The following is a 26096-nucleotide window of genomic DNA, read 5'->3' as shown; positions in this document are numbered from 1 at the left end:
CTCTTCGGAAAATATCCATTCACACATCCCATCTCTAACAGCGGCCCCTGGGAAGCTCACAAGCACAGCACAGGACCATAGCGAGAGCTTACCAGTAGAACTCTGAAAGGGATCACACACACTTCTCTTCCTCCTTTAAACACACCCATTTGGATCCATTCCTTCCGTTTTGAGCCACTGCTGTCCCCACTCCAATAAAAGAGATCTAGGAGGGTCTCAATACAGTACCAGAAGGGCTTCAGTTCAAAGTGTTTCACTATGGGTCTGGATCAGACCCAGAAGGGCAGGGGAAGAGAGTGGGGGGGCAGGAGGGGGAGTGGCGGGAAGCGTGCAGCTGCCCCGCCGAGCCTCTCCGACCGCACCAGACGGACGCTGGAGGAACGCGCGGCACTGCGCACGCGCCCCTTTCGCGGAGAATTAACTCCGGCGCCCCGCCTGCTGTTTTGCATGCTGTGACATCACAGCCGCGGGGGGCGGGCCCGGGGATCCAGCGGCGGGGCTCGGGTGGGAGTTGTGTGTGAGAGAGAGCGCGCGCTCCGTTCCTCTCCCCCTTTCTCCCCGCTCTCTCTCTCTCTCTCGCGCGCGCTTGCGGGCGAGGGTGCACGCGCAGGCGCGCCCCCGCCGCGGCTCTCCGGCTGGCCACCCTGCTCCAGCTCAGAGCAAGCCGAGGCTGCCCAGAGAAAGGGAGGCGCCTCTCGCCGGTGCTGATGTTGCAGCGAGGAGCCGCTGCTCTCCTCCTCCTCGTCGTCGTCGTCCTTCTCCGCCCTCTTCGCCGCTCCAGCCTCCTCGGAGTGCTCTCGCCAGTCCCAATCGCGGGGATCCGACGACGCCGTTGCTGCCGCCGCCTCTCCTCCTCCTTCCCGCCTGCCGTGGGGTTCGCCGAAAGCTGGGATCTGCGAGACATGGAGCTTGTTTGGAGCACTTTGTTCCGCGCCGGGGCCCTCTGATCGCCGGGCGGCGGCAACAGCAGCAGGAGCAACAGCAACGTGCTCGCGGGATCCGACCGCGCTCGCTCTCTTTTTCAGTCCCAGAAAAGCCCCAAAGCCACGGGGGATCCGGCTCGGTGGCTGGCGAGAGAGGAGGGGGGAGGGAAGGAAGGAAGCGAGAGAAAGGAGGGAGAGAAAGCGGGGCAAAGCCGATCCCTGGTCGGAGGCTGTGCCGCCTCGCCGCACGAGGGGTGTCCGGAGCATCGGGAGATGACTTGTCGCCAGGATCCGGTCTAAGCAGCCCAGGAGGAGGCGGTCTTCTCCTTTCTCGCCCTCCGTGCTTGCCTCCTCGTTTCTGTGCCAGCTTTGGCCCCCGATCCCAGAGGAGACGACCGGACTGGGCTGGCCTTGGAGAGCGCAGGGGGCGATTGGCAAGCGGCTGGGTCGCCAAGGACCGCCCCAGGAAAGGAGAGCTTTGAGGGCGCCATCTCGGCAAGCAACTTGGGGGGCGTGTGTGGCTTGATTTCCTCTGGTGGATATTGTACTCCCCCTTTAGCCCTTTCCGGGACCCGTAATTTTATTTTTTAAAGGGCCGCCCTTTTTTGGCAGCGGATCCGATTGATGCTACTAGCGTGGGGGGTTCTTCGCTTATCGATCCGCACCTTCGGCGTCGCTTCGTCTTTGTTTGAATCGCCAACCAGGCAACCTAAGGAACTCTCTCCCCGATGGCCGGGAAACTGCAGAAGGGCTGGTTTGGGGGCTGGTGGACTACCGGAGTTTGCTTAACGGCGCTTTCCTACGTCCCAGGTGAGCGATCGTCTGAACAAGACGCTCTCTTCTTTTTCGTGCCTCTCATAAGAACGATGGTTCTCCGGTGGAGCTACCTTGGAGCGTTTGGGTCTCTGTGTGTCTCGGGATCTCTGTATAGGAGACCGAGAAAGTTGAGCTGGGCAACTGGAGGAAAGGTTTGCCTCGGTCTGGAGCAGGTGATGGTGGTGGCACGAGTATGGCGAGAGGGTGGGCAGCTGTCCTAGTGGCATGGGGAAAGAAAGGGGTATTAAAGACTCTGGGCATTGGATGCCAGCGGGTGCCAGGCTGGCTCCTGCCAGCCAGTGCCTGTTTATTTTTTAAATAAAAACCCAGTCTTGGCCACCTGAGGTACTACCAGCTCCCTTCACCTGCTGGGTTTACAGGGCACGAGTGCTACCCTGGTTTTGCCAGAGCGCAGCAGTTGGGAAGGCTAGCTTGCTCCAGCATTGTGCCCTCCAACGCCCTAGGTGTGTTCTCCTCCGGGTCCAAAGCGTCAGGTAGAGAACGCCGCGCTTCTTCCATCGCCCACCCTTGACAGAATACGTCTTGGTTCTGATAGATGCCCAGCCAGCAGGGTACAGATGCCCTAATATACACCCTTTTCCTGCAACTCTCTCCTTTATGCCTGACTCTTGGTAGGAAGCAGAAAAAGGGAAGGTGCTGTCTCTTGGTACGATCTCGTCTTTTTTTCTTTTTAATTTCCTGCACCCAGCTGGGTAGCTGACCCAGCTTGCCCACTCTTCCTCAACTGAAAAGAGAAAAAACCCCTCCTCTTTGTGCTTTTGTTTGCTTTGCACGCAGTGGGTTAATCCAGTTGTGGATTGAGGGGGGACACACATATCCTGAGAAGACGCAAGGTGGCTGTGCAGGATGATTCCTGGGGAAGCTGGAGACAGAGGCTTGGAGAAAAAACGGGAAGTCCAAGCCGATTGTGTGTCAGCGCCCTTAATGGAAAACCGTCTTCCAGGAGGAAATCCAAGTGTGGTTTTTGGGGGAGGTCTTGCTGGGAGGTTTATCTCTTTGGGCTGTGGAGGCAACTGGCCGCCCTGCAAGGAAGATGTGCAAGTTTGTGTATCACTGCCCCCAAGTCTGACCTGCCCAGCTTGTCTTGCAGGGGTAGGAAGGAGCTGTGTGTGTGTGTGTGTGTGTGCTGCAGTGGGAGGGGTTGCCTTTTGGAGAGGGAGCACTGCAGCGGGCAATAAAAGGGGAATGATGCTCTGGGAGGATACAGCTGCTGCTGCTACCACTGAGTGTTCAGTTCCAGAAATGTGCAGGGAAGTGAGTGCCCACAGTTTGCAAGGGGCTGGAGAACCCAGAGGGGTTTTCCTTCTGCAAGCAGCTGGGTCACTGGAGGAAAGCTGTGGTGGGAGCCTGTTCCGAGTCCATGTTCACTGCTGTGTTTTTGGTGCCCGCCGGAGTGGCAGTTGGCAAAGAGGTCTATTGGCTTGGCTCTCTGTAGCAGTGTTGCTGCTGCTGGTACAGCAGGGGGCAGGCTGAACTGAGGCCTGAGGATGGGGGGAAGCTAAGGGGAGGGGAGGAAGTGGGATCCAGAGTCTTCAAAGCACACAGCAGTTGGTAGTGACCCCATCCTTTCTCACCTAGGGCCAGCAGGGTGGCCTAACAGTATCTCATAGGAGGCAATCCCCAGGAACGAGCTGATGGAAAGGGAGTCTTTCCCTTGGAACTCCTTCCATAGAGGATTTTAAGCTGCTAGTCCCTAGTGTTCCTTGCATTGAAAGAGAGGCTGCTCTGAAAGCTGGTTTCAGAGTTGTGGCGGGAGAAGAGGATTCGGATCATAAGTTTAAAATCTGAGGAGAGGGGGGCTGGGAATGTCATGGACTTCTAAAGTGGATGTTAGTTTTCCAGAGACAGGTGGATGATTTAGGTAGGGTTTCTTTTTTAAAAAAGTATTCTGAACCTCAGGACTGGTGGCCAGCAGGTGAGACACTGGTGTTGTCAGAATTTGCGTTGGGGGGGGGCTCTAACTTCATGCTCCCCAAAACTTCAGAAAATTTCTTCTGTAAACTTCAGTGAATGGAATCAAATCCATGAAGTAATCTGAGTGGGCTCTTACTTTCCAAATATATATATATCTTTATGTCTTGGTAGCTCAATAAAATACTTAACACATGCACCCACGGTTTTGAAATCTCTCTCCCTCTCTCTTTCTCTGTCTCTCCCCCCCCCCCCCAAACTTCCTTGCCAAGGAAAAAGAATCAATATTATGCAAGCATGCTTTCTGGGAATATTGTGTGTTTAAGAGCGGGGGTGTGGTGTGGGGAGTGTGTGATGTTTGTGTTCCAAAAGCTTTTAACTGTTGCTTCCTAGGCTCAAGAAATTGACTGAAATCTGCCTACTCAAACACACACGCATGGGTTTATCAATGCAGTAGCTGAATGGGATATCTGGGACCAGAATGCCACTTGGAATTCGAACTGCATATGTCAAATTTGAATAAAGTTCTCAGGGGTTTTCACACAGTTATTTGCAGAATCTTGAAGTGAAGGGGTTTCTGCTTGCAGATATGCATTCCGAGAGTTTGATGGGAGCAAAGTATTACAATGCATCTATCCCATATTTAGTCATGGATGTCACTCTTAAATTCTCTTCCCAGCACCCAAATCTCCTGCTTCTTCTTCTTTCTTTCTTTCTTTTTTTGCATTTGGACAACACCATCCACATACATGGTGCTGTAAGTTTTATATGAGGGAAAAGTCCTTGCCCCAAGGAGCCTACAGTCTAAATGTTGATAGGCGGGGGTGGGGGAGAAAGAAGTGGGGAGAAGCGAAGATAACAGAGAGTGACTGTGAGCAAGTGTAGTTACTTAGGTGAGCAATTGTTTATACCTATGTGTTAGAAAGGTGTAGTTTGTATTCTGATAGTAAAATAAACCCCACTTCCTTAGGCTTTTGTTTCAGTTGTGGATGAGGGCAGAATGTTTACTCCAAAGGCCTCATGTGGCTGTGCTGCAGCATCATGCTAGTCCACATTGTGCCACTTTGAGCATTCATTTATTCTGGCATGTGTCTCAGAGCACCGTAGATGCTGATGTCTGTGGCAGTTTAGCTCACAAGGGCAGTTAAGACCACATCTGGTCTCAGGAGCAGAATGATATATTTCTATGGCATTTCCTGGTTATGATATAGCAGGCTCATCTATTAGCTCCCTTCCTTGATTCTGGGGTGCGGTGGGAGGAACCCCACTTGCATTTCAAGAAAAGCCAGTGCTAGCAGCTCAGGAGAAAGAGACCTTTGCTTTGGAAACTTCCTGCAGCTGGGGTGTCCAGCAGTTAACAGTAACGAGGAGGTGTTGCTTATATGAATGTGATGAAACTTGTGGTGTGGAAATCTTGCACATTACGGAGTGGGGGGAAAGCGAGAAGAGATTTAAGAGTGCATGATTATTATTTTCTGCTCTCTCCCAGGTCAAAAGCACACTCTTTTAATTCACCTTGCTCCCCTCCCCCCTTATTTCCTGGCCTGATGCCCTGGACAGAGTGAATCTGCCTTCTCTTACCAGACGGGCTGCAATGGAATCATCAGGCTGTCTTTAAGTGTTTTCTCCGCAGTCTCTTGTTCATATGCATCCCTTCAATATGGGGATATAGATATATTACTCTCACTACTTCTCGGTTTTGCCTGCCGCTCCTTATTACAATATTTGCTTTTTTCTCTTGTGCTAATAAAGGGGATCTATATATATATGCCATAAAAGTGATGGAAGATCCCCGTAAGAAAAAAAAAAGCAGTACTGTATCCTGTTCCGTAAATGTGCCTTTAGTATGGTCGGCTCAAGTACCCATTGCGGATCTGCCTTCTGCAATCTATGATGCAACCTGCGTACTTTCCCTTCCCTTGCAGAGTTTATAGCAGGCTGTGGCACGTTTGGATGACTCGAGACGCAGGTCTGACTATTTAATACTCTGAAACATCCGGGAGTGGGGTGGGGGTGCAAGATGACAAACCACTCAGGGCTGCTGGGTGCGATGCTCTTAAAAAGAAGCTTTTAAAAAAGATGAACAATTTTGTTACTTGCCTGTCAGGGAAATGGGTACAATGGGGGAAAGCACTGTTCATGGCACTCGGAGCAGACCAACAGTCAGTCTAAGAATGTGTGATGGTTTTGAAGATGACTGCTCCGTCTGTCTTGAGAGACAGTGGACTGTTCATAGACTCATAGACTTGCAAGGCTGGGGGGGGGACCCAAAGGTTCATCACTGCAACCCCCTGCAATGCAGAAATCACAGCAAAGTTCTTGCAATTAATTAAACTTTCCAGTCGCTTGTTACCTAAAAGATCTCCAAGTGACTTACACTGCTACTTTCTGCTGCGTGTCTGCACCTCTCCACCCCACATTACAATTGGTTTTAATGGAAGTTGCTTTGGGCCACTCTGTGAAAACCATACAATATAATAATATCATCAGTGAATATCCTGGTATAGGTGATGCACTAGGAATTTAGGAACAAGCCTGCAAAAACCAAAAAAGTCCCTGTGTTTGCCGAGATTAAAAAAAGCCAGTATCATGCGCAGCAGAAAACTTCATCATCAACAGCAGTAAAATGGCAGAACAGAAGCAAAAACCAGATTCCATATATTTTTAAAAAGATGGGATTGGAGTTCCTGCTTAGGTGTTTCTCTTTGAGCCAAAAGGACCTTCTAGCTAGGATCTCCCCTGGACTGTAAGACTCAATTGACAGCTGCATTTATTTCCTCTCTCCCCTCCTCCCTCCTTTGAAGTTGGGTTTACACAACACAAGTAGAGGCTTGTGGTGAGGCCTGGGCATGAGATGTGCTGAGTAAGGGAAACAGACTGTCTCTGCATTGTGTGTGCAGGGTTGGGGGTCCAGTGGGTCTGACTGACCCAGCAAAACAGTTAGCCTTAACCCTTGGAGCTTCAGAGCTCAGATCCTACAAGAACTTGCAATCTTACAGGGGAGAGTGGAATTCTTCACCCCAGTTTCCCTGGCTATCATTTTGAGGGCCTTGAAAGGAAAGGTGGCAGTTGTTTGCTGTTGCTGCAGTTGTTATAAGCAGCACAAGGGAAATTGTCACCTCCTTGGAGCCTTGGGAAAACGCTGGGCTCCAACACTAAATAAACACACTCTTTCAAGTTCCTGAACAAACCATAAGTGATTATCATCAGCAGTTAATTCAGAGAGATGCTGGACCGCAGCCCTGCCTGGAAGCAAGTGCCCTTAATTTTCAGCAAAAGAACCAGCTTTGCTTACTGATTGGTATGCGGAAAGGCACTTTGCACATGCTCAGGGTCCATCCTGTATTATTATCATTACTTCCCATGTACCAGGGCAGTGCTGAGGAAAGTAAAACAGGTTTGAGGGCTGATCCCCACCTCATGTTAATCCATGATTAATATGCAGAGGTCAAAATAACACCAGGCCTTGTCAGTGACAGCGGTGGGGTGTGTTCCTGTCAGGGAGTCACTGGGAACTTTCAGCACTGAGCTCAGTTGGAAGATGATGGTTATTTATGTCATCCCGGTGCTGTGGCTTTTACAGCGTGGCATAAGCAGAAGGCAGGTCCCTGCCCCAACGAGTTTACAGTCTGGATGTTGACAGAGGAGGTGACATTTTAAAAGCCTGTTGGAGGAAGGTGCTGCTTGAGGGATTCCCACAGACGTCTGGGTGGCCACCGTGAGAACACAGCTGGACTAGATGAGCAATTGGCCTGATCCAACAGGTTATTCTTAAACAAATTATTCAGTAAGCACTGGAAGTTTAACAGGGACAGGGCCCATCTGACCTCAATCGTTCCTGAGAACTGAGCCCACCATGCTGCTGGAACATAGCAGTGTTTGAAATTAGCCAGGGGCCAGGTGCATTTTGCACCAGCCTTTCGACCGCTTTGAGACCAAGTGAAGATGTCTGGGTGCCAAGATGGTACCTGACATCTCCACCATCTGGGGATCCTTGGACCTGGACTGATTTCACACACTAGGTAAAGGTAAAGGGACCCCTGACATGAGGTCCAGTCGTGGCCGACTCTGGGGTTGCGGCGCTCATCTCACTTTATTGACCGAGGGAGCCGGCGTACAGCTTCCGGGTCATGTGGCCAGCATGACTAAGCCACTTCTGGTGAACCAGAGCAGCACACAGAAACGCCGTTTACCTTCCCGCCAAAGCGGTACCTATTTATCTATTTGCACTTTGACGTGCTTTCGAACTGCTAGGTTGGCAGGAGCAGGGACTGAGCAACGGGAGCTCACCCCGTCACGGGGAATCGAACCACCGACCTTCTGATCAGCAAGTCCTAGGCTCTGTGGTTTAACCCACAGTGCCACCGTGTCCCAAGTGCCACTAAAGCACACTGTTTCACACACTAATGTAGAATTCTATCAGTTATAACTTATCTGCACAGTCAGAAGGAATTTCTGGAACCAAATTGCTTTTTCTGTGCAGCCTGAGCAGGACCACTCACCATTAAGAAAAAAAGGCCAATATATATGTGGACTGTCCATGGATAAAGTAACTTTTTTTCTTTAAGTACTCAAAGTTCTTAACCCAGCTCAAGGTTGTCATCTGAACTAGCCAGATGTTTAACTGATAATCAATCACAGTCAGTCCATCATTTGAAACATAAGGCTTTAGAGCTGTTTTGCCTCCAAATGGCAACTAGGCATTCCGTTTTGGTGACTGCAGCCTTAATTTAAGGAGCCTAGCTTATATATCTTGAGTTTCTAACACTGGTTAGGAGCCATGCATCTGAGCAATGGGGGACCACATACAGTGACTCCCCCAAAGGCCTCCGTGATTCAATGGGGATGTAAGAGATCTGGAATGGTTACTAAGGGCCGTGTAAATTAATAGAATCAGGGATGCGGGTGGCGCTGTGGTCTAAACCACTGAGCCTAGGGCTTGCTGATTAGAAGGTCGGTGGTTCGAATCTCTTCGACGGGGTGAGCTCCCGTTGCTCGGTCCCAGCTCTTGCCAACCTAGCAGTTTGAAAGCATGCCAAAGTGCAAGTAGATAAATAGGTACCACTCCAGCGGGAAGGTAAACGGCGTTTCTGTGTACTGCTCTGGTTTCACCAGAAGTGGCTTAGTCATGCTGGTCACGTGACCCGGAAGCTGTCTGCGGACAAACGCCGGCTCCCTCGGCCTATAGAGCGAGATGAGCACTGCGACCCCAGAGTCGTTCGCAACTGGACTTAACTGTTGGGGTCCTTTACCTTTTTAAATTAATAGAAGAACCTTGAACCCAGCCTGATAGTATAATGGCAGCCAGGGCAAGCTTTTGAGAAGCAGTGTTAGGTGCTGGTGATAGTCTGTCCCCATCAATCGTCTTGTGTCAGCATGTTTGCAGGAGCTGGAGCCTCTGGGCAAAGCCCAAAGGTAATGATCTCCTGCGCTCCATTTGAATTTCATGAGGTTCTCTAAGTATGATGCAGACATGATGTTAGTCCTGCCCTGAGGACTTAATGGTTAAGCAAGATGGCCAGGGCGGAGGTGAAGGGAGGTGGGACAAATAGCAGCAAGCCCAGGCCAGGCCAGCAAGGGATGATGAGCTACCAATGCAGTATGTGTAATTGGTGGGGGTTGTTACAGTCTAGGGAAGAGGGTTGGGAGGACGATTTTGGAGGATGACTAGGATTTGGGTTGAGGGATGGAATTGGCAAAAGCTGATGCATGGTGAGAGTGGGAAGGGATGGCAAAAGGAGCCAACAGAAGGTTGCCTCCAGCCAGCCCAAACTAGGTATCCCTGGGATTTGCACATATAAATTCTCTGGTTCAATTTGTGTCTTTGCCAGAAGGGCTGCAGCTCAGCGATAGAGCTTCTGTGTTGCATCCAGAAAGTCCCAGATTCAATCACGGGCATCTCCTGGTAAGACTAGGGGAGACCCCTGCACCAGAAGCCCCAGAGAATTGCCACAAGTCATTGCCACCCATGTGGAGCGAGATGAATTCAGTGCTCTGAGTGTAGTATAAAGTAGCTTCCTATGTTCTTAGGCAGGCATCCCCAAACTCAGCCCTCCAGCTGTTTTGGGACTACAATTCCCATCATCCCTGACCACTGGTCCTGTTAGCTAGGGATGATGGGAGTTGTAGTCCCCAAACAGCTGGAGGGCCGAGTTTGGGGATGCCTGTTCTTAGGTAACAGATCTGGGAAGTTTGTTGGCTGCTGAAACCCTAAGAACCTGTCCATCAGAGTAGGCCAGCCTTTCCCAACCTGTTGCCCCCTAGATGTTATTGGACTACAACGTCATCATCCTTGAGTCCAACAACATTTGACAAACAGCAGGTTGAGGAAGGTTGGGGCAGCCCATGCTGAGTTGGACGGGCCAATGTCCTGGCTGCACATAAAATGCTTTCATGTGTTTTTGCGTGTTCATTGTCAAGAGTTATCTGCTCAGTTGGTCAATCTCCAAGTTGGCCAATGGATTTCAAACTGTATTCTGCTGAGCCTTGAGGTTCTTTGGAAGTTTGCCAGAGGTTTGCCTATGTAAAGATCAGTAATAGGGACCTATCTGTCCAAAATACAGCTTTTTCACCATTATCAGTGCAGATGTAGAACAACGCGTAGGTTTTGCTCTTGGTTTAAATAGGGTGAGGTCAAGTGTAGACCAGTTTAAAAGGGGATCCATGGAGCATAAAGGCTATCCTTGGCTACTCCTCATCAGGGCTTCCTGTTGCCTCAATTATCAGAGGCAGAGAGTGACGCTGCTTCACTCGTATCCTGCTTGTGGGCTTCTCATTGTGGTACCGGGTTGGCCACTGTGAGAACAGAATGCTGGACTAGATGGGCCATTGGTCTGATCCAGCAGAGCTCATCTTAAGTTCTTATGGTGGCAGCTACTAACTTAGACTGGGGTAGATTGTAGACCCATTGAACAATTCCCCAGATTCCCCTGCAGTGAGCTAGAGATCTACAGCAGACTCCTTTGGAGTGCAGGACTCCTTTGGTAGATCAGTAGATGTAGAAAGACTATCTTAAATATAGAAAAAACTCTGTTGATATGACAACTGTGTTTTTCCCCCTTGCACACTCCAAAAATACAACTAGATGCCATTGTTTATGGGATATCATTGAACATGTGTGTGTTTTGCTTCTCGTGGGATTTGCTAGAACCCACCAGCCCTGCTGCAGCCGGAGGCAAATGTCTAGACTTGAAGGGGAGCAAGTACTGGTTGGAACCAGAACAAACCAATATGGTCTTGCCTCATCTTCTATAGTTGGTTGTCTGCTCTGGCTGATGGTGAAATGAACCTGAGAACCGGACAAGCATTGAATCATTCATTTTCAAAAGAGGGCAACATTTTTAAGCGTTTGCCTAAACAAGGAGTGTATGAATGAACCCAGCAAGCATTTGGAAACTTGTGCATCATAAAGGTATTCCCATTGGAGAGCCAGGGTTGGCCTCCGCTCTCTGCTAAGCCTAGACACTGTGCCAAAGCCTGGTTTGGTACTTTGCCATATGGGGAGAGAGAGGGAGAAGCAGAATTTGACCCAGCTGCATCTGTCAGATCCTGAGCGAAACCCACCAAATCTCATTGGAAACATGCACCACCCCATTGCATTTTTGCTTTTCTTCGTCTGAGATCCCATGTGCAAGGAGACAAGGCTTGGTTGGTGCTTGGAGCATGGATAGGAGATATGGGGGAAAGGGTTTTTTTAGTGGGCATGAAGAAGCCGCCTTCCTTGGAACGTTGTTCCTTGGCTCAGGACCGCCAGTGACCTTGGCGAAGTCTGGAAGCTGTGTCCCAGGCTTCATTCTGCCTTCCTCACCCAGGAGCTTGCTACATGGTTATTATTTTATTTTGGCACTGCCATTAATCAGCACTGAAGGCTCCCGCGGGCATCGTCTTGCACCCCAGCTGAGTCAGAGGAGGAACCGGAAGATCTAGCTCCCGAGTGACCTGCTTTCCCAGGCCTGATCTAGCCAGTGGCACCTCGCCTCCTTCTGTCTGCTGCTTTCCCGCTCTCTTGCAGGGAAACAGGGGCTGTGTAATAAGCCAGATAGTGCCCCATGGGGTGCGGCATACAAACCTAGATAGCGAGAGGAGATAAGCAGGGAGAGGTTGCAGAGGAGGCCAGGAGGGAACAGACATTGGCTGCGCTTCAGTGAAACAGCTGTAGCCCCAGGCGAAAAGAGGTTCGGCACAACAGTGCTGTGTCATCAAGATATTCTGGCCTGCATGGGTGCGCCCCCGTGGGTGGGTTAGGCCCAAGATGAAGGGGTGGGGCAGAGAAAAGCCCCCTCTTCGCTGTATATTTCAAGCAGCATGGTGCCACGGTAAACAGTCATGGCTTACCCCAAAGAATCCTGGGAACTGTGGTTTGTTACAGATGCTGAGCATTGTTAGGGGATGCCTGTTCCCCTCCTACAGATACAATTCCCAGAGTTCCCTGGGAAGAGGGATAGATTATTAAACCTTTCTAGGAGTTGTGGCTCTGTCATGGGAACAGGGGTCTCCTAGCAGCAATCTTAATTGAAAGTTTTTGAACTGTTCTAAACCCTATTTTAAATTATTGTAACCTTCTCTGGGACTTTAGGGTAAAGGGTGGGTTAATAATAATAATAATTATGATATTATTATTAGTAGTAGTAGTAATAACTCATTACTTTCTTTGTTTTATACTGCACCATTGGTGTGAGTCTCATTTTACAGAGCACAAAAAGACAGCACCCTGCCCCTAGGACTTTGCAATCTCAATTTCAAGCGTGGGAAGAAGCCGAAGAGGAGAGACAGAAAAAGGGGGGGAATGAGGAATGAATGTGCTTCGGTGCAGTTGCACATTCGCAGGGCTTATTTTTTGCTTGGGATGTGCATCAGCAGATGGGATGCGTTTGCAGGTTTACAGCCCCTCCACTCGAATCCAGCGGATCCTGTTTCCTGTTCTGCAGGTGCTTAGCACCTGGTGTTATGGCTTGCAGCCCCCTCCCTTAGCAATGTTTGTTTATGGGGCTGTGTGTGTGTGCGTGCATGTGTGTGTGTCTGCGTGTGTGTATACTCTTACATCTGTTTGCCATTCTGCACGAGGCAAAACAAGATCCATTAGAGCAGAGGGGAATGGAGGAAACGCAGCAAGAGACGTGCTACTTTCTAATTAAATAATAGAGGAGGGGAAAACAGCTCACTTACTCAACGGCATCTGAAATTTGCCGAGCTCGGGAATCTCTTGCAGTTGTGGTGCCACCCAGGCAGCAGCTTTGCCATGGGATTTGCATTTTGTGGGAATGGGGCCAAGCGCCTCTGTTCGATTCTTTAGGTAGAATTCAGTGTATGTCCAGTTGGTGAAGTGTCTCCTCATAGTATAGATGTGGGAGGTGTGCAGGATTAGTTTGGATCACGTTTTCATGCAAAGCTCCCTAATTAGCATTTTTTCAAACCAACATGCCAACCCAAATGCAGCTGCCCTTCAAGATTCGCCCTTCTATGAATCTTGTGATGCAGTTCTCTAGTAGTAGTAGTAGTAATGAAGTTTTTATATGAAGGGGAAGTGTGCCCACAGTTAGTGAAAATCATGGCAGAAATGCATTACACTGGAGAAACATGTTTGCCAAAATGCACATCATATGCAAAATGCACCCACAATTAGGATTTTCCATACAGGCTTTTGCAAAGTTGGCAAACAGAGGTCAAGAAGGGGGAAGCGAAACTTTAGAAAACCAAGGAACCGAGAGAAATGGAAACTGACAGATTCACTCATCATACGTTACATCCCCCCCCCCCCAAGTGTTAAAAGCAGAACTGTAAATAGGAGAGGAAGGAGCTGGAGAAAATATGGGTGATTACAACATACACATCAATCGCAATACAGGACTGGTGACGACAAATCCAGAGCAATTATTCATGTCGTGCATCAGCATTGACAAGGGATAGGCCAATAGGCAGCCAGTTTGTGGAACTGGGCTGGGCTGGTTGTCATTCCAGTTGAGCCAGCCACAACACTACATTGGTCCGGAATAGGTGAGATCAAATGCAGGAGAAGCTACAGTGGAGTATCAGGGAGACCAAGGGCAGACAGATATTCAGAACCAGAGAGGGTCCAAGGAAACACAAGCTTTGGCTGAGCCTTCACACATGAGACAAACGACACAGTCTGAGGAGGAAGGGCTGAGGCTGGGGGTTTATAGGGCCTAGCTGGCTGGGGACAGGGGGTGGCCAGCTGACCAGGTTCTCTAGAGGGCTGGTCCTGCAGCCTTGGTGGTGCCCTCGAAGCAAACAACCCAGTCTGCTGCCGAGTTCTTCAACTTTGCCTCCCAAGATGTTGTTGGACTCCCATCTGCTTCAGCCAGCTCAGCCAATGGTCAGGGATAGTAGGAGTTGTGATATTTTGGGACCCAAGGTGGAAGAACTCTGGTCTGCTGGGTTTTGCAGAGGAAATGGCACACCAGTGTAGGAAGTAAGGCATTGGGCCTCGTAAGCTGGGAGTCCCCATTTGAGACCCTCCCGCCGGCCTCACGGCTTCATGTATTGTGTGAAGCGGTGCTTCTATACTTTCTGCAGGATCTGACAGCTCAGGTGTCTCCTGTCGCTTTCTCTTCTGTAGCTTCTGATGCCAGCAGGTTGTCTTGTGGTAGGATGTCAAGCGTTTGAAAGGCAAACCCCGGATTCCCCAGCTGGTAGATGTCCCCAAGCACCACTCCTCCGAAACAGCCAGCAAGTGTCTCTGAATACAATAGGAAGTCTGTTTGGGTGTGAAATTGAGGGGCTGGAGGAAAGTTACAGTCACAAATAGCTTCCCTTCCCCACTCAAGGCTTTAATGCATATGACATCACCAGATGTGGGGATGGACAGGTTTTGATTGGCTCTCCAGTTGTGGCCTCCGTAGGCCCATCTCCTTTTTTAAATCCTGCTTCTGAACCCCAAGTTTACAGGCAGAGTGGCAAGGGCCTTTCCCCCAGAGGCTGGTGATTGCCCCGGGGCCTTCTGCATATACTCCACCAATAAGGTACAGCCCTTTCCCTGTAGAACTCTCATTCTGACAGGTGTGAGGTTTGTCTGGGCTCAGTGTCCTCTGACCAATACAGGCCAAGTGATGGACCCTGACTGCTATTCGTATATAGGGTTAACCCTTGGGGTTTTTTTTTTTCTTCTGTTGATGTTGCATCTCAGGCAGGGCTGGCCCTAACATTAGGCAGAGTCAGGCAGCAGGTCCTGAGGGGCGGCAGTGAGACACAGCTGTGTATCCCTCTTGACCTCTGCTCCCTTCAGCTAGCCTGCTGCCTTCAGATGCAGAAGAGGCCAGTGCCCTCTCACCAGTGTTGCAATAAATTCAGCTGTCAGTCCAGTCAGCTTTGGTGTAGATGGAGGGGAACTACCATCCTTTCATTTGCCTCAGGCAGCAAAATGTTTTGAGCCAACCTTGATTTTGGGTGTGGCTATTTCTAAGGCTTCCACGAAGAAATATGATTGAGGGGGAGGGGGATCAAATCCTTGCTAATTCCTCCATAAACCTCTGCCGTGGCGCTAGATGAAAACTTGCCAGTCACCTACAGCTAGCTTCTGGAGTTAGCGTGGGGCCAGATGCATTCTGGGAACTCTGACGTGTTTTCATGCCGGTGCGGTTGTGCCACTTCTCGCTGTGCTTGTTTCTGAGTCCACAGGCCTCAGGCTTCCTAATCTCTCTCTTTTCTTGTGGCTGGAGCTTTGCTTCTCTCTAAAAAACAACAACAACCCATCTCTTTCCTGCCTCTTTTTTATTTCCCCCCTCTGGTGGCTTCAGTCTTCATTGCATCGCACAGATGTTGGCTTTGCCCTCTCAAAGCCGGCTGTGTCTCGTTCGGTATGTGCTGGACGCACAGCTGTCCTGCTGGGTGTTATTTATAGCTGAAGCTGCAAATGCGGTCATTTTTGGGACATCTGTACGTCGCCTTCCTCTGCCATGCCAGGTGCGGCCCATCAAGCTTCAGGCGGGGATGTGACAGGACTGCGGACGAGGGCACAGCGCCGGCTCCACGGCACGTGCGGCATGGGCTAGTACCCTGCTAACGGAGCCCAGGCTGGAGAAGTGGGAAGTGAGAGAGAGGAGCTTCGGAACACCACGACAAAGCTATTGTTGCCCGCTAGCTGTGCATCTGCGGCTGGCAAGACCGTGTGGCTTCAGTTCAGCTCCAAAGATGACGATCTGAGTCACAGGGCAGGCTTTATCTTGGTCTCCTTCCAGAGGGGATGATCGCAGCACAGAGGGATCTTGAGGGATTGATTTTCCTGGCATTTGGGTCGCTGTTTGTGTTGCTTGAGAGCCAAAGTCTCCCAGGGATGCTGGGAGTCCATCATTTTTTATGCCTTGCACGGTGGAGGTGCTGGATGGAGGGAGACGTGAATGGCACGAATCGAGGGCTGAGAGGGAACTTTAGTCCGTATCTCTGCAGAAGCCAGTTCTTGAGATCCGGTGGCATGCTTCCAGCGCCCTGTCACTCTCAAGTGTGAGACCAAGGCTACAATCGCATCATACATTTAAACCGCTATGATACCACTTAGAACAGCCACGGCTTACCCCCAAGAATGCTGGGAACTGTAGTTTGTTAAGAGTGCTTAGAGTCTTCTAAGTCTTCTAGTGCCCTCCTAGAATTGACAAGGGAGGGGAGCCAAATGGACAACTTGCAACATAGAGTTCCAAAGTTCCAGGGCAGCCAGTGAAAAGGCCCTTCTTCTTTTTTTGGTAGAGAACTGTGCCCAGGAGACTGAATTTGAAATGGAGCTTCATTGGTAGATCTTATGTTTTCAACTAGGTTTGTAGCTGTCATTTATAGGGCCAGTGTAGTACAGTCGTTCCAGTTTCTGACAAGAACCTAGGAAACCAGGGTTCAAACCAAAAGCTCATTGAGTGACCTTGGGCTCATCACATTCTCTTTGCCTAACCTACCTCGCAGGCTTGTTGTTTCAAATAATATTAATAATAATAATAATGCAAAAGTGGAGCAGGAGAGAAACATGTAGGTCCTTGAAAGAAAAGCAAGATGTAAATGGAATGACAAAAATGTAATATTGGTTCACATTAATACTTTGGAGAGGTTCAGGCTAAGAATCTTGCTATTTATTTGACACATTTCTTGAATGTTCAGATTGCTTCATCTGCGTTTTCTGAGCAATCCTCAAAGTAACCCTGTGAGGTAGTCCTATGGGATTATCTTCATTTTACCAAAGGAGGGGTGGGGATGTTGTGTGAGGTCATATTTAGGGTGAAATTAGGGACTTTCCCAGCTTGCTTCTTGCTCTCCTAACCCCAATGCTTCATTGTCTCACAGTAAGCATCCATATATTTAAAAAACGGATAGGGAAGAAGGAAGATGACCAGTGGCTGCATCCATTGTGGAATAGCACAGGGAAAATGTGGTCTTAAATGACAGGAAGGCTGGCTGAGGATAGGGAAACGTCCACATTCAAGCCCACTAATGAAATATGCTGCCTAGAAATGTTGGGGGTTATTTTTCCTAAAAAGACAGTCTTCGCATGTTTGTCACTCCTCTGCCAAGCAGATAAATTTCTGCTAGGCACAGATTTCATCATCCTAACATCCTAAAATGTGTCTTTTGTTTTCCTAAAGGAAAAAAGAACAGCAGCACACCACTGCCAACTTTCTAGTCCTTAAGGTTATGAGGGAAGATTGGCTTGAAAATGTCTGGGCAAATGCCTTGTGAAACCTCAGAAGACAGAGGGAGGCCAACTGTCAGGTTGCAGGCCGTCAGTTCAAATCTTATCTTAGAGTGATTTTTTAAACTAAAGTTTATTTTAACTGCACACTTTGCAGTTGATCACACACCCTCAAGAGCCCACAACACTGAAACACAACCTCCTGTATCAACAAGGGGTTTTTTCTGTCTTTGGTTCTCCCAAACAGAAGATTATAGGAGGGCTGATGAGTCTTCTCCAATCTGCAAAGCAAAACTTAAGAATTTACAAACTTCCTTTTTTTAAAATTCGAAGCAGAGATTCTCAGCTTGCTGAATTCTGTACCCAATATAGATGTATTTTCTGTGTTTTGCATTTCCTTTAACCAACACAGTTTGATTCAGTTGTAGAGAAGTCTGTTAAACCTGGACTGATTTCAGACTTGTTGCTCAATCCACCCCTTAGAATTCCCTGCCTGTTAATCTGGTGCTGCACACATCGTGGAATTGATTATCCCAGTGCCTGGTAACCTATACATTATATGCCTGGTGCAATCGTTACTTAATTATGGGAAGGAGGGAATCATAGCAGCTCTGACGGCGAGGTTGCGGCGAATTTGCACAGTCATGAATTTACAGTGTTACAACATCCAGAATTTACAACGTTCCCACGTTAGCTAATTCCGTGGCTCATTTGCAAGCTTCTTCCAGAGTGCAGATTTGTTTCACACACAAGGGGCCTCTCAAGTCACAGGAGAGTGTACCCAAAATTTTCCTGTGGCTGAAATTGTTGGGGGGGGGGAGATACTTGAGAGTGGGCAAACCGAGACGCAGTGTGAAAATAGCTGTTTTCAGGTCCCAGAGCATAAGCTTTGGGGGCAGAAAACACAGGCAGCTCCCCCTTATATCATATCAACACCAGAGGTGGTGGGTTCAGTAAATAATTGTGGGACTAAGCAGAGCTTGCAAAGCAGGATATTAGATATCATAGAATCACAGTCTAGTCCACCCCCCTGCAACACAGGAATATGCATCTGTCCCATACAGGGATCGAACCTTCAACCTTGGCATTATCAGCACCATGATGCCTCCAACTGAGCTATCCAAGCACAGGATGCCAGCTTCTAAGCTGCTCAGAGCTTCTCCTCAAAAGGAAGAGCTATAAGCAACTGGAAACCTTCCATTTGGCTTTGTTTAGCCTTCGACTGAGCCCAGCTGCACTGTTATCTCAGACTTTTTTAGCTGAGAGAAAAAACGAGTAAGAGATAACGTGATAGAAGTTTATAAAATTATTCACAGCATGGAGAACGTGGGCAGGGGGACGTGTTGTTTCTTTCATGGACATCTAACAAAACTGAACGTTGGAAGATTCAGGGCAGATGAAAGGAAGGATTTTTGCACACAGCTCATAGTTCAGCTATGGAACTCCCTCCCACAGTAGGCACCAACTTGGATGGCTTTAAAAGAGGATTAAACAGATTCATGGAGGATAACCAGTTGCTTGAAACCGCAGGAGGGGAGAGGGTTCTTTTGCTCAGGTCCTGCTTGCAGGTTTCCCACAAGCATTAGGTTGACCACTATGAAAACAGGATGCTGGAACAGATGGACCATTGGCCTGGTCCAGCAGTTTCTTCTTATGTCCGTATTTTACTGAATCCAGGCTTTTTCGTTCTGGTGAACCAACTTGGTCACCTGTTTTGTGACCTGTGGCAGACTTTACCTTTTAGTACAGTGGTACCTCGGGTTACAGACGCTTCAGGTTACATACTCCGCTAACCCAGAAATAGTACCTCGGGTTAAGAACTTTGCTTCAGGATGAGAACAGAAATTGTGTTAGCTAAAGTGGTACCTCAAGTTAAGAATAGTTTCAGGTGAAGAACAGACCTCCAGAACGAATTAATTTCTTAACCCGAGGTACCACTGTATACAGTATCTCAATATAGGAAGATGTCTTACACCAAGTTGGAATATTTGTCCCTTTAGCTCAGAGGTAGTCAACATGATGCCCTCAAGATGTTCTTGGAAGCACATCATCCTTGACCATTGTCTGGCCGTGGGCTGATGAGAGTTGGGAGTCAACATCCAGAGAGCACTCCACTGATCTAGCCCAATACATGTCTCCTGATTGACAGGAGGTCTCTCTGAAGCAGCCTTTTCAAGCTTGTCTCCCAGCATCCTTGATGAGGATGATGGAATTGTAGTCCCAATAACTCAATAACTTCTGGGGACTCAAGGTTGGGAAACACTGCTTTGGGAGACTCAGATAGAAGTTTTTTTCCATCCCGTATTAAACTGGCAATGGCAAAGACCGAATCTGAGATGTTCTGTGTGTGTTCTTCCATTGAGCTGTAGTCCTGGTCCATCCCAACAGGTACAGTCAAAACCTGCTCTAGGAAGGGAGCCATGGGAAGCTTGTATCTTCCCATGCTACCCAAGGGATCTCCAGTTCCTGCTGTTCTGTGAAACTGGGATGCATGACCCACAAGGTTCTTCCTGTTCTTCTGTTTCTTTTCTTCTCTGATGTTAAACACAGCAGGGGGCAGGTTTTATTTGTGTTTTAAATAAAAAATTGAGCCTGCAGTATAAATACAAAAAGGGGGGGTTATGGTCGCCCTCTCTGCCATTCAGCCTACTTTCCTGCAGTTTGGAAAATGTTGCTAGCCTGGGGAGATGCATCTTTCAGAGAGATTTATAATTGCTGCTTTCAAGTGATGTGGAAAATGAACCTTCTTCTCCCCATAGCCAGCCTGGCACATCTCAAAAATTAATTCCTTTTTATTTGCAGGGGTCTACTAATAATTAAAAGCAGCATCTCATTCTAGGCATTCTGATTCATTAAAGGTATAATATATATGTAGTCTCCAGGGATGCAAGTGGCCCTAGGATGCTTCTCTGTTGCCCTGCTCAGTTACTCAGCCCAGCTCTTCCTGCCTCTGGTTGACCATGACCAACAAATCACAGGCAAGCCTTGACATCTCTTGCTCATCATGAATCATGCAAATAAACGCAAGCAGCTGCTGTGGTGAGCAGGACAGAGATTTAGGCTCTTGGCAGCTCCTTGAATCAAGATTGGCCAATACTCATTGCTTATTTCCTCTAATACAGGGGTGGGGGACCTTTATCAGTTTGAAGGTTGCAAACTGCATGGCAGGGGAGGGCGGGGCTAGAGGGAAAAGTAGGAGGAGCCACAGACATCAACATTATCTCAGTACACTAGGCTTGTTTCTGGACGCCCCTCAGCCTCCTTCCCCAGCAGGAACATGACAGACATTATCAGTGTTCAAGGACACATTCCAGGCAAGCCAAAACACTGGAGGGGAATGTGATGCAAGGTCAGTGAGGGAAGTAGCCTGAGAAAAGGGTGTGTGGCTGCGGAGGCTGTTTGGCCTGGGAAGAATCCTAGGGGCCAGACATTTGCCCCTAACTCTAATGCAGTGTTGGAGAACCCAGTATCACTGGATCCAGTGTCACTGGATTGCATGTCCCATCACCCCAACCATTGACCATGTGAGCCGATGGGGTATTGGAGCCTGTGAACCACATCCCTGCTCCACTGTATTGGGCTGCCTAAGACTGGGTGTGCCATCTATAGGGATGGATGGATAAATGCTGCCCAGGGGTGTGTGGATTGGTGCGGTTGGATGTTGTAATGCTCCTCAAGGCGTACTCAAACCTGAACTTAAGAGTACCACATTTTTCGCTCTACAAGACACACCAGACCATAAGACGCACCTAGTTTTTGGAGGAGGAAAACAACAAGAAGAAAAAATTCTGAATCCCAGAAGCCAGAACAGCAAGAGGGATCTGGCTTCTGAGATAGCCGTGCGAAGCCTCTCCCAGGTAGCAGGATGAAGGCTCCCCCTGCCCCGAGGAGGACAGCAAGAGGGATCTCTGCGCAGCCCTTCTCCCTCCTCAGGAAAAGCCCCCAAGAGCCACACACACGCTCCATGGGGCTCTTTAAAGGCAGCGCTGAGCAGAGCCTCCCGCCTGCATTCGCTCCATAAGACGTGCACGCATTTCCCCTTATTTTTTAGGAGGGGAAAAGTGCGTCTTATAGAACGAAAAATACGGTATATATATTCTGCAACTCTGGATCTTGTGAAAATGGTTGGTTTGCTTGGGCAGCATCCCTGACCTCTGACAATGCTGTTTGTTTGTCTGGATGGAGGAATGTGTAGAAAGTGGCATGCATTTTTACAAAGCAAGAAGCTTGCTTTCGTTGCCTGGGTCACTTGTGCTTCTGGCTCTGCTGGCAGGAAGTGACTTCTGGAAGGTGGTCCTGTAGGGAATGTGGCTCTCAAGCTGGAACAAAGTTCCTTGGGCCTGCCTCCCGTTTTGAGAACTCTGCTGACTTCTAGAACCCCTGCTCTCTGTGTACCGGTGTCCTCTTGCTCTCCAGAGCAAGGAGACATCGGCTGAGATTTTCTGTGTTGATGCCACTTCAGAGGCACCACAGCATGCCTCTTGCGATTCCAATTAGTGGAGGCTGTGCGGCTGCAGCCTGACAGGTCAATCGATCCCACTTTATATGGGGAGAGCCTCCTGCACGAGGCTCTCAGGCCCCTGGGGCGCCGACAGTACGCAGCTGTGTACATAGAGGGCTTGTTTTATACCCTGAAGTGAATGATAACAGTGCTGGGCTTGAATACTATCAAAGGCAGGCCTGTGATTAGGTCAAAGTCTATAAGTCCTGGACAGAACATTGTGTTTTATAGCAGGGAGGGGAGGGAATCTGTAGCTTTGAGGCTTTGCTGGATTAGTGTACAACTCCCATCATCAATGCCCCATTGAGGAGGGATGATGGGAGTTGGAGTCCCTGGGGTTCTGGAGGACCACAGGTTTTCCTACCTCTCTGTATAAAGTTCCATATTCACTTGGCTGTTGCTAAATGCCACACTCCTTCCTGGGAGATCAGAGCAATGCAACAGGCTTTCCCCAGTTTATCCTCTCAACACTTCTATGATATAAGAGTTTACAGGGAAGGAGGGAGGGAGGGAGGGAGGGAGGGAGGGAGAGAGAGAGAGAGAGAGAGAGAGAGAGAGAGAGAGAGAGAAGGACTCCCAGTGAGCATCATTTGTGCAAGGATTTGAATTCAGGCCTCCCGCCGGTCTAAATCCAGCACGCTATCCATCACAGTTCATTGTCTCTTAGGTTTTTATGAGCTCCATTGCATTACATACGAACCTGCCTTTTATCAGATCAGACCATTGTTGACATTATCTGCTGTTGGCTCTCCAGAGATTCAGGCAGGAGACTTTGCAAGCCCTATCTAGAGACACCAGGGATTGAGCATGGAACCTTTTGCATGCACAGTATGGGCTCTACCACTTGAACTACAGCCCTTCCCCACTGGATTACTTGCTGACCTAAACATTGCCTGTTATGGCTGGCCTAGTATCCTTGCCCCGCTCCTAAAACAATTGAAAAATTCCTTCCCTGACTACTTTGAACTTAGGAAAGCTGTCTTATACTGAGTAAGACCCTTGGTCCATCCAGCTCCATATTGTCTTCCCTGACTGGCAGAAGCTCTCTAGGATTGGGGACAGGAGTCTCTCCTAGCTATACGTGGAAATGCCAGGCATTGAACCCCCAAGACCTTCTACATATGGAATAGGTGCTCTGACACTGAGCTACTTCCCTTCCCCTTCTTTGTACTTCTTTCCTGTTTTATTTGTATATTCCTTGGGGCAGAGCCCTACCCCTCCGTCTCCCCCACACACACTTTTGTTTCCAGCTCCTTAACACAACAAGTGCTTGAACTGATCACGGGGCACATTTGTTTTAGATCTGGTCCTGGCAGGTCTGCGTTCCACTCTCTACTCACCTGTGAAACCATGTTGGCTGCATCACAACTTTGCAGTGTCCTGCACCTATAACATGGGGTTATTGCTGATTTGGCACAGCAGGGTGGTTGTAAGGGCAGGGATGTGTACACAATTCACTGTCAGAATATCTCAGGAACATAATTATTCCATGCCTCTGTGATAGCTCAGTCGGTAGAACATGAGACTTTTAAACTCATGCTTGTGGGTTTGTACCCCACGTTGGGTAAAAGATTCCTGCATTGCAGGGTGGGTTAGGCTAGATGCCCCTTGTGGACAAATTCCAGCCAAGCAAAAACACTAGAGCTGAAAAGCAAGGCAAGATGTGTTGGAAAGGCTCCAAGTGCCAGATAGAAAGCCATGGAGGGCCACATCCACCCCTAACAAACCTGAGGTTCCCTGCAGTAGATTCTGTCTGCAATGTGCTCTGTAGGAAAACTGATATTGATTACTATTTATTTAATGGTTGAGCAGGGATTTGGGGTAGAAGGTAGGTAGGGAATACTGCTTTATCCAAGGGCAGAAGAAACACCAACATTTGGGTGGGGAAACAAGCCAGTTTTTATGGCTGTTCCTCTTGCTTTCTTGCTTTCTGATCATTGAGATGGCGTGGAGGCTAAACCTATTAGCTCCTGCAGCTTGGGTTCACTGCTTCTCCTGATCAGAGTGTCTCATGGGGAGCTGTGAGCGAGGCAGCTGGATCTTTCAGCAACAGCTCAGGGCAGAGGTGGAGGGAAAAGGGCAGAGGAGGATCCGTCTTATCAGTGGGTCAGGGAGACGGCGGCGGGGGGCGGACGCTGGGCCATGATGGATTGATCCTTGGCTAGAGTTGGCAAGGTTGCCCGCTTCCATTAGCTCTCTCCAGGGCCATCTGTGTGTGTGCCTCCCACCTCTGCATGCTCCGCTCTCGATAAGAGCCCCGTAGGAGCCAGCTGACCTTGGTAGCCTGAAACGCAGGCAGGGGGTATGTAGGATGGCTGCTTCTTCCTCCTCGGAAAGACAAACGGAGAGGAGGGGCTGGCATGGTTAGTAGGAGCACAATCCATCAAAAGCAGAACGGAGGCCAAGGAAGGAGGCAGGCGCCGGCCAAGAATTGCTAAGGTTGTACAGATTGTGGGGGGTGTCTTGTGCTACAGCTCCTGAGAACATTGGAAGAGCTCTCCTGGATCCAGCCAATGGCCCACCTATTCCAGCGTCCTTTTTTCATAGAGGCCAACCAGATGCTTGTGGGAAACCTGCAAGCAGGACCCCCAAGCAGAAGAGCTGCCTCCCCTCCTGCATCTACCAGCTACTGGTATTCAGGACCCACTGATAGCCACATCCTCCGTGAATCCTCTTTTAAAGCCATCCAAGTTGGTGTCCGAATCTCTGCCTCCTGTGGGAGAGAGTTTCATAGTTCTTTCACTGCAACAGGGATGGTGAGCATGGGAAGGACCCTAGTAGGACTGGGTAATAATCTGGTTTTCAACATGATGATATATCACCAGGTAAATATCGTAATATACCAATAAAGCATGATGTCTGAAATAAGGGTGGAACTACGCAAAGGCGAACAGTAGGGCTGGGCGATATCTGATTTTCAGCTTCGTCATATATCAACAGCTAAACCTCGTGATATACTGAAATGTCACAATGAAATAAGGATGGAGCTATGGAGAGGTTTTGGCTGCCTTCATGCGTTTTCCCACATTGCTTTTTTTTTTTTTTTGCATAGCACACACACACACACATCATGATTCACGATATGTTGCCGGGTCAAAAATTATGAAACCGATATGGACTTGAACACCCAGCCCTAGACTGTAGGTCATTGGCAGGGCGTCTGCTTTGAAAGCCTGGAGAGGCCCAGCCAGTCAGAGCAAATAATACAGTGGTGCCCCGTAAGACGAATGCCTCGCAAGATGGAAAACCCGCTAGACGAAAGGGTTTTCCGTTTTTGAGCTGCTTCGCAAGACGATTTTCCCTATGGGCTTGCTTTGCAAGACGAAAACGTCTTGCGAGTGTTCCGATTTCCCCCCGCTCCCCCCTTTTTCTAAGCCGCTAAGCCGCTAATAGCCTTTTAGCCGCTAATCCGCTAAGCCTTTAATAGCCGCTAAGCCTTTAATAGTCGCTAAACCGCTAATAGCGCTAATCCGCTAATCCGCTAATAGGGTTGCTTCACAAGACGAAAAAACCGCTAGACGAAGAGACTCGCAGAACGGATTAATTTCGTCTTGCGAGGCACCACTGTACTGAGTCAGGTGAGCCAGTGGCGTGGGTCAGTATTAGCTAGCTTCATATGCTGCTGTCGCCTTCTGGATGTTGTTGTTGTTTAGTCATTTAGTCATGTCCGACTCTTCGTGACCCCATGGACCAGAGCACGCCAGGCACTCCTGTCTTCCACTGCCTCCCGCAGATTGGTCAGACTCATGCTGGTAGCTTCGAAAACACTATCCAACCATCTCGTCCTCTGTCATCCTCTTCTCCTTGTGCCCTCCATCTTTCCCAACATCAGGGTCTCTTCCAGGGAGTCTTCTCTTCTCATGAGGTGGCCAAAGTATTGGAGCCTCAGCTTCACGATCTGTCCTTCCAGTGTGCACTCAGGACTGATTTCCGTAAGAATGGATAGGTTTGATCTTCTTGCAGTCCATGGGACTCTCAAGAGTCTCCTCCAGCACCATAATTCAAAAGCATCAATTCTTTGCTGGTGAGCCTTCTTTATGGTCCAGCTCTCACTTCCATACATCACTACTGGGAAAACCATAGCTTTTACTATACAGACCTTTGTTGACAAGGTGACAAGTCCCATCACATCTGAGCATTGGCCAAGCCAGCTGGGGCTGATGGGAATTGGAATCCTGCACCATCTCTAAAGGGTCTCTGGTTAGCCACTGTGTTCTTAAGGATGGTCAGTGTGGGGAACCACAAGAGCCAGTGGCCAGCGGGCTTCACATGGCTGTCCACAGTCGCCAGGAATGGTGGG

At 49.0% G+C, this 26096-nt stretch overlaps 1 protein-coding gene across 6 annotated transcripts in view; it reads left to right on the top strand.

Moving 5' to 3' along the window:
- The first annotated feature begins 544 nt into the window (after positions 1 to 544).
- The window catches only part of NECTIN1 (nectin cell adhesion molecule 1), a 202028-nt gene continuing 176476 nt past the window's right edge, over positions 545 to 26096 (top strand). For 2 of the 6 annotated variants that reach the window (XM_081172615.1, XM_081172616.1), the window contains exon 1: positions 550 to 1733. In XM_081172615.1, the coding sequence (XP_081028741.1) occupies positions 1652 to 1733 (82 nt within the window). In that variant the 5' untranslated portion in view covers positions 550 to 1651. Of the gene's footprint in view, positions 1734 to 26096 lie in introns of all 6 variants that reach the window. The other 4 variants (XM_081172614.1, XM_081172612.1, XM_081172617.1 and 1 more) reach the window with 4 other exon arrangements.

Source organism: Podarcis bocagei, assembly GCF_964188305.1.
Source record: "Podarcis bocagei genome assembly, chromosome: 15".
Taxonomy (NCBI): Eukaryota; Metazoa; Chordata; class Lepidosauria; order Squamata; family Lacertidae; genus Podarcis; species Podarcis bocagei.
The sequence above is the reverse complement of the archived record's forward strand: the minus strand, read 5'-3'. Positions and strand labels throughout refer to the sequence as shown.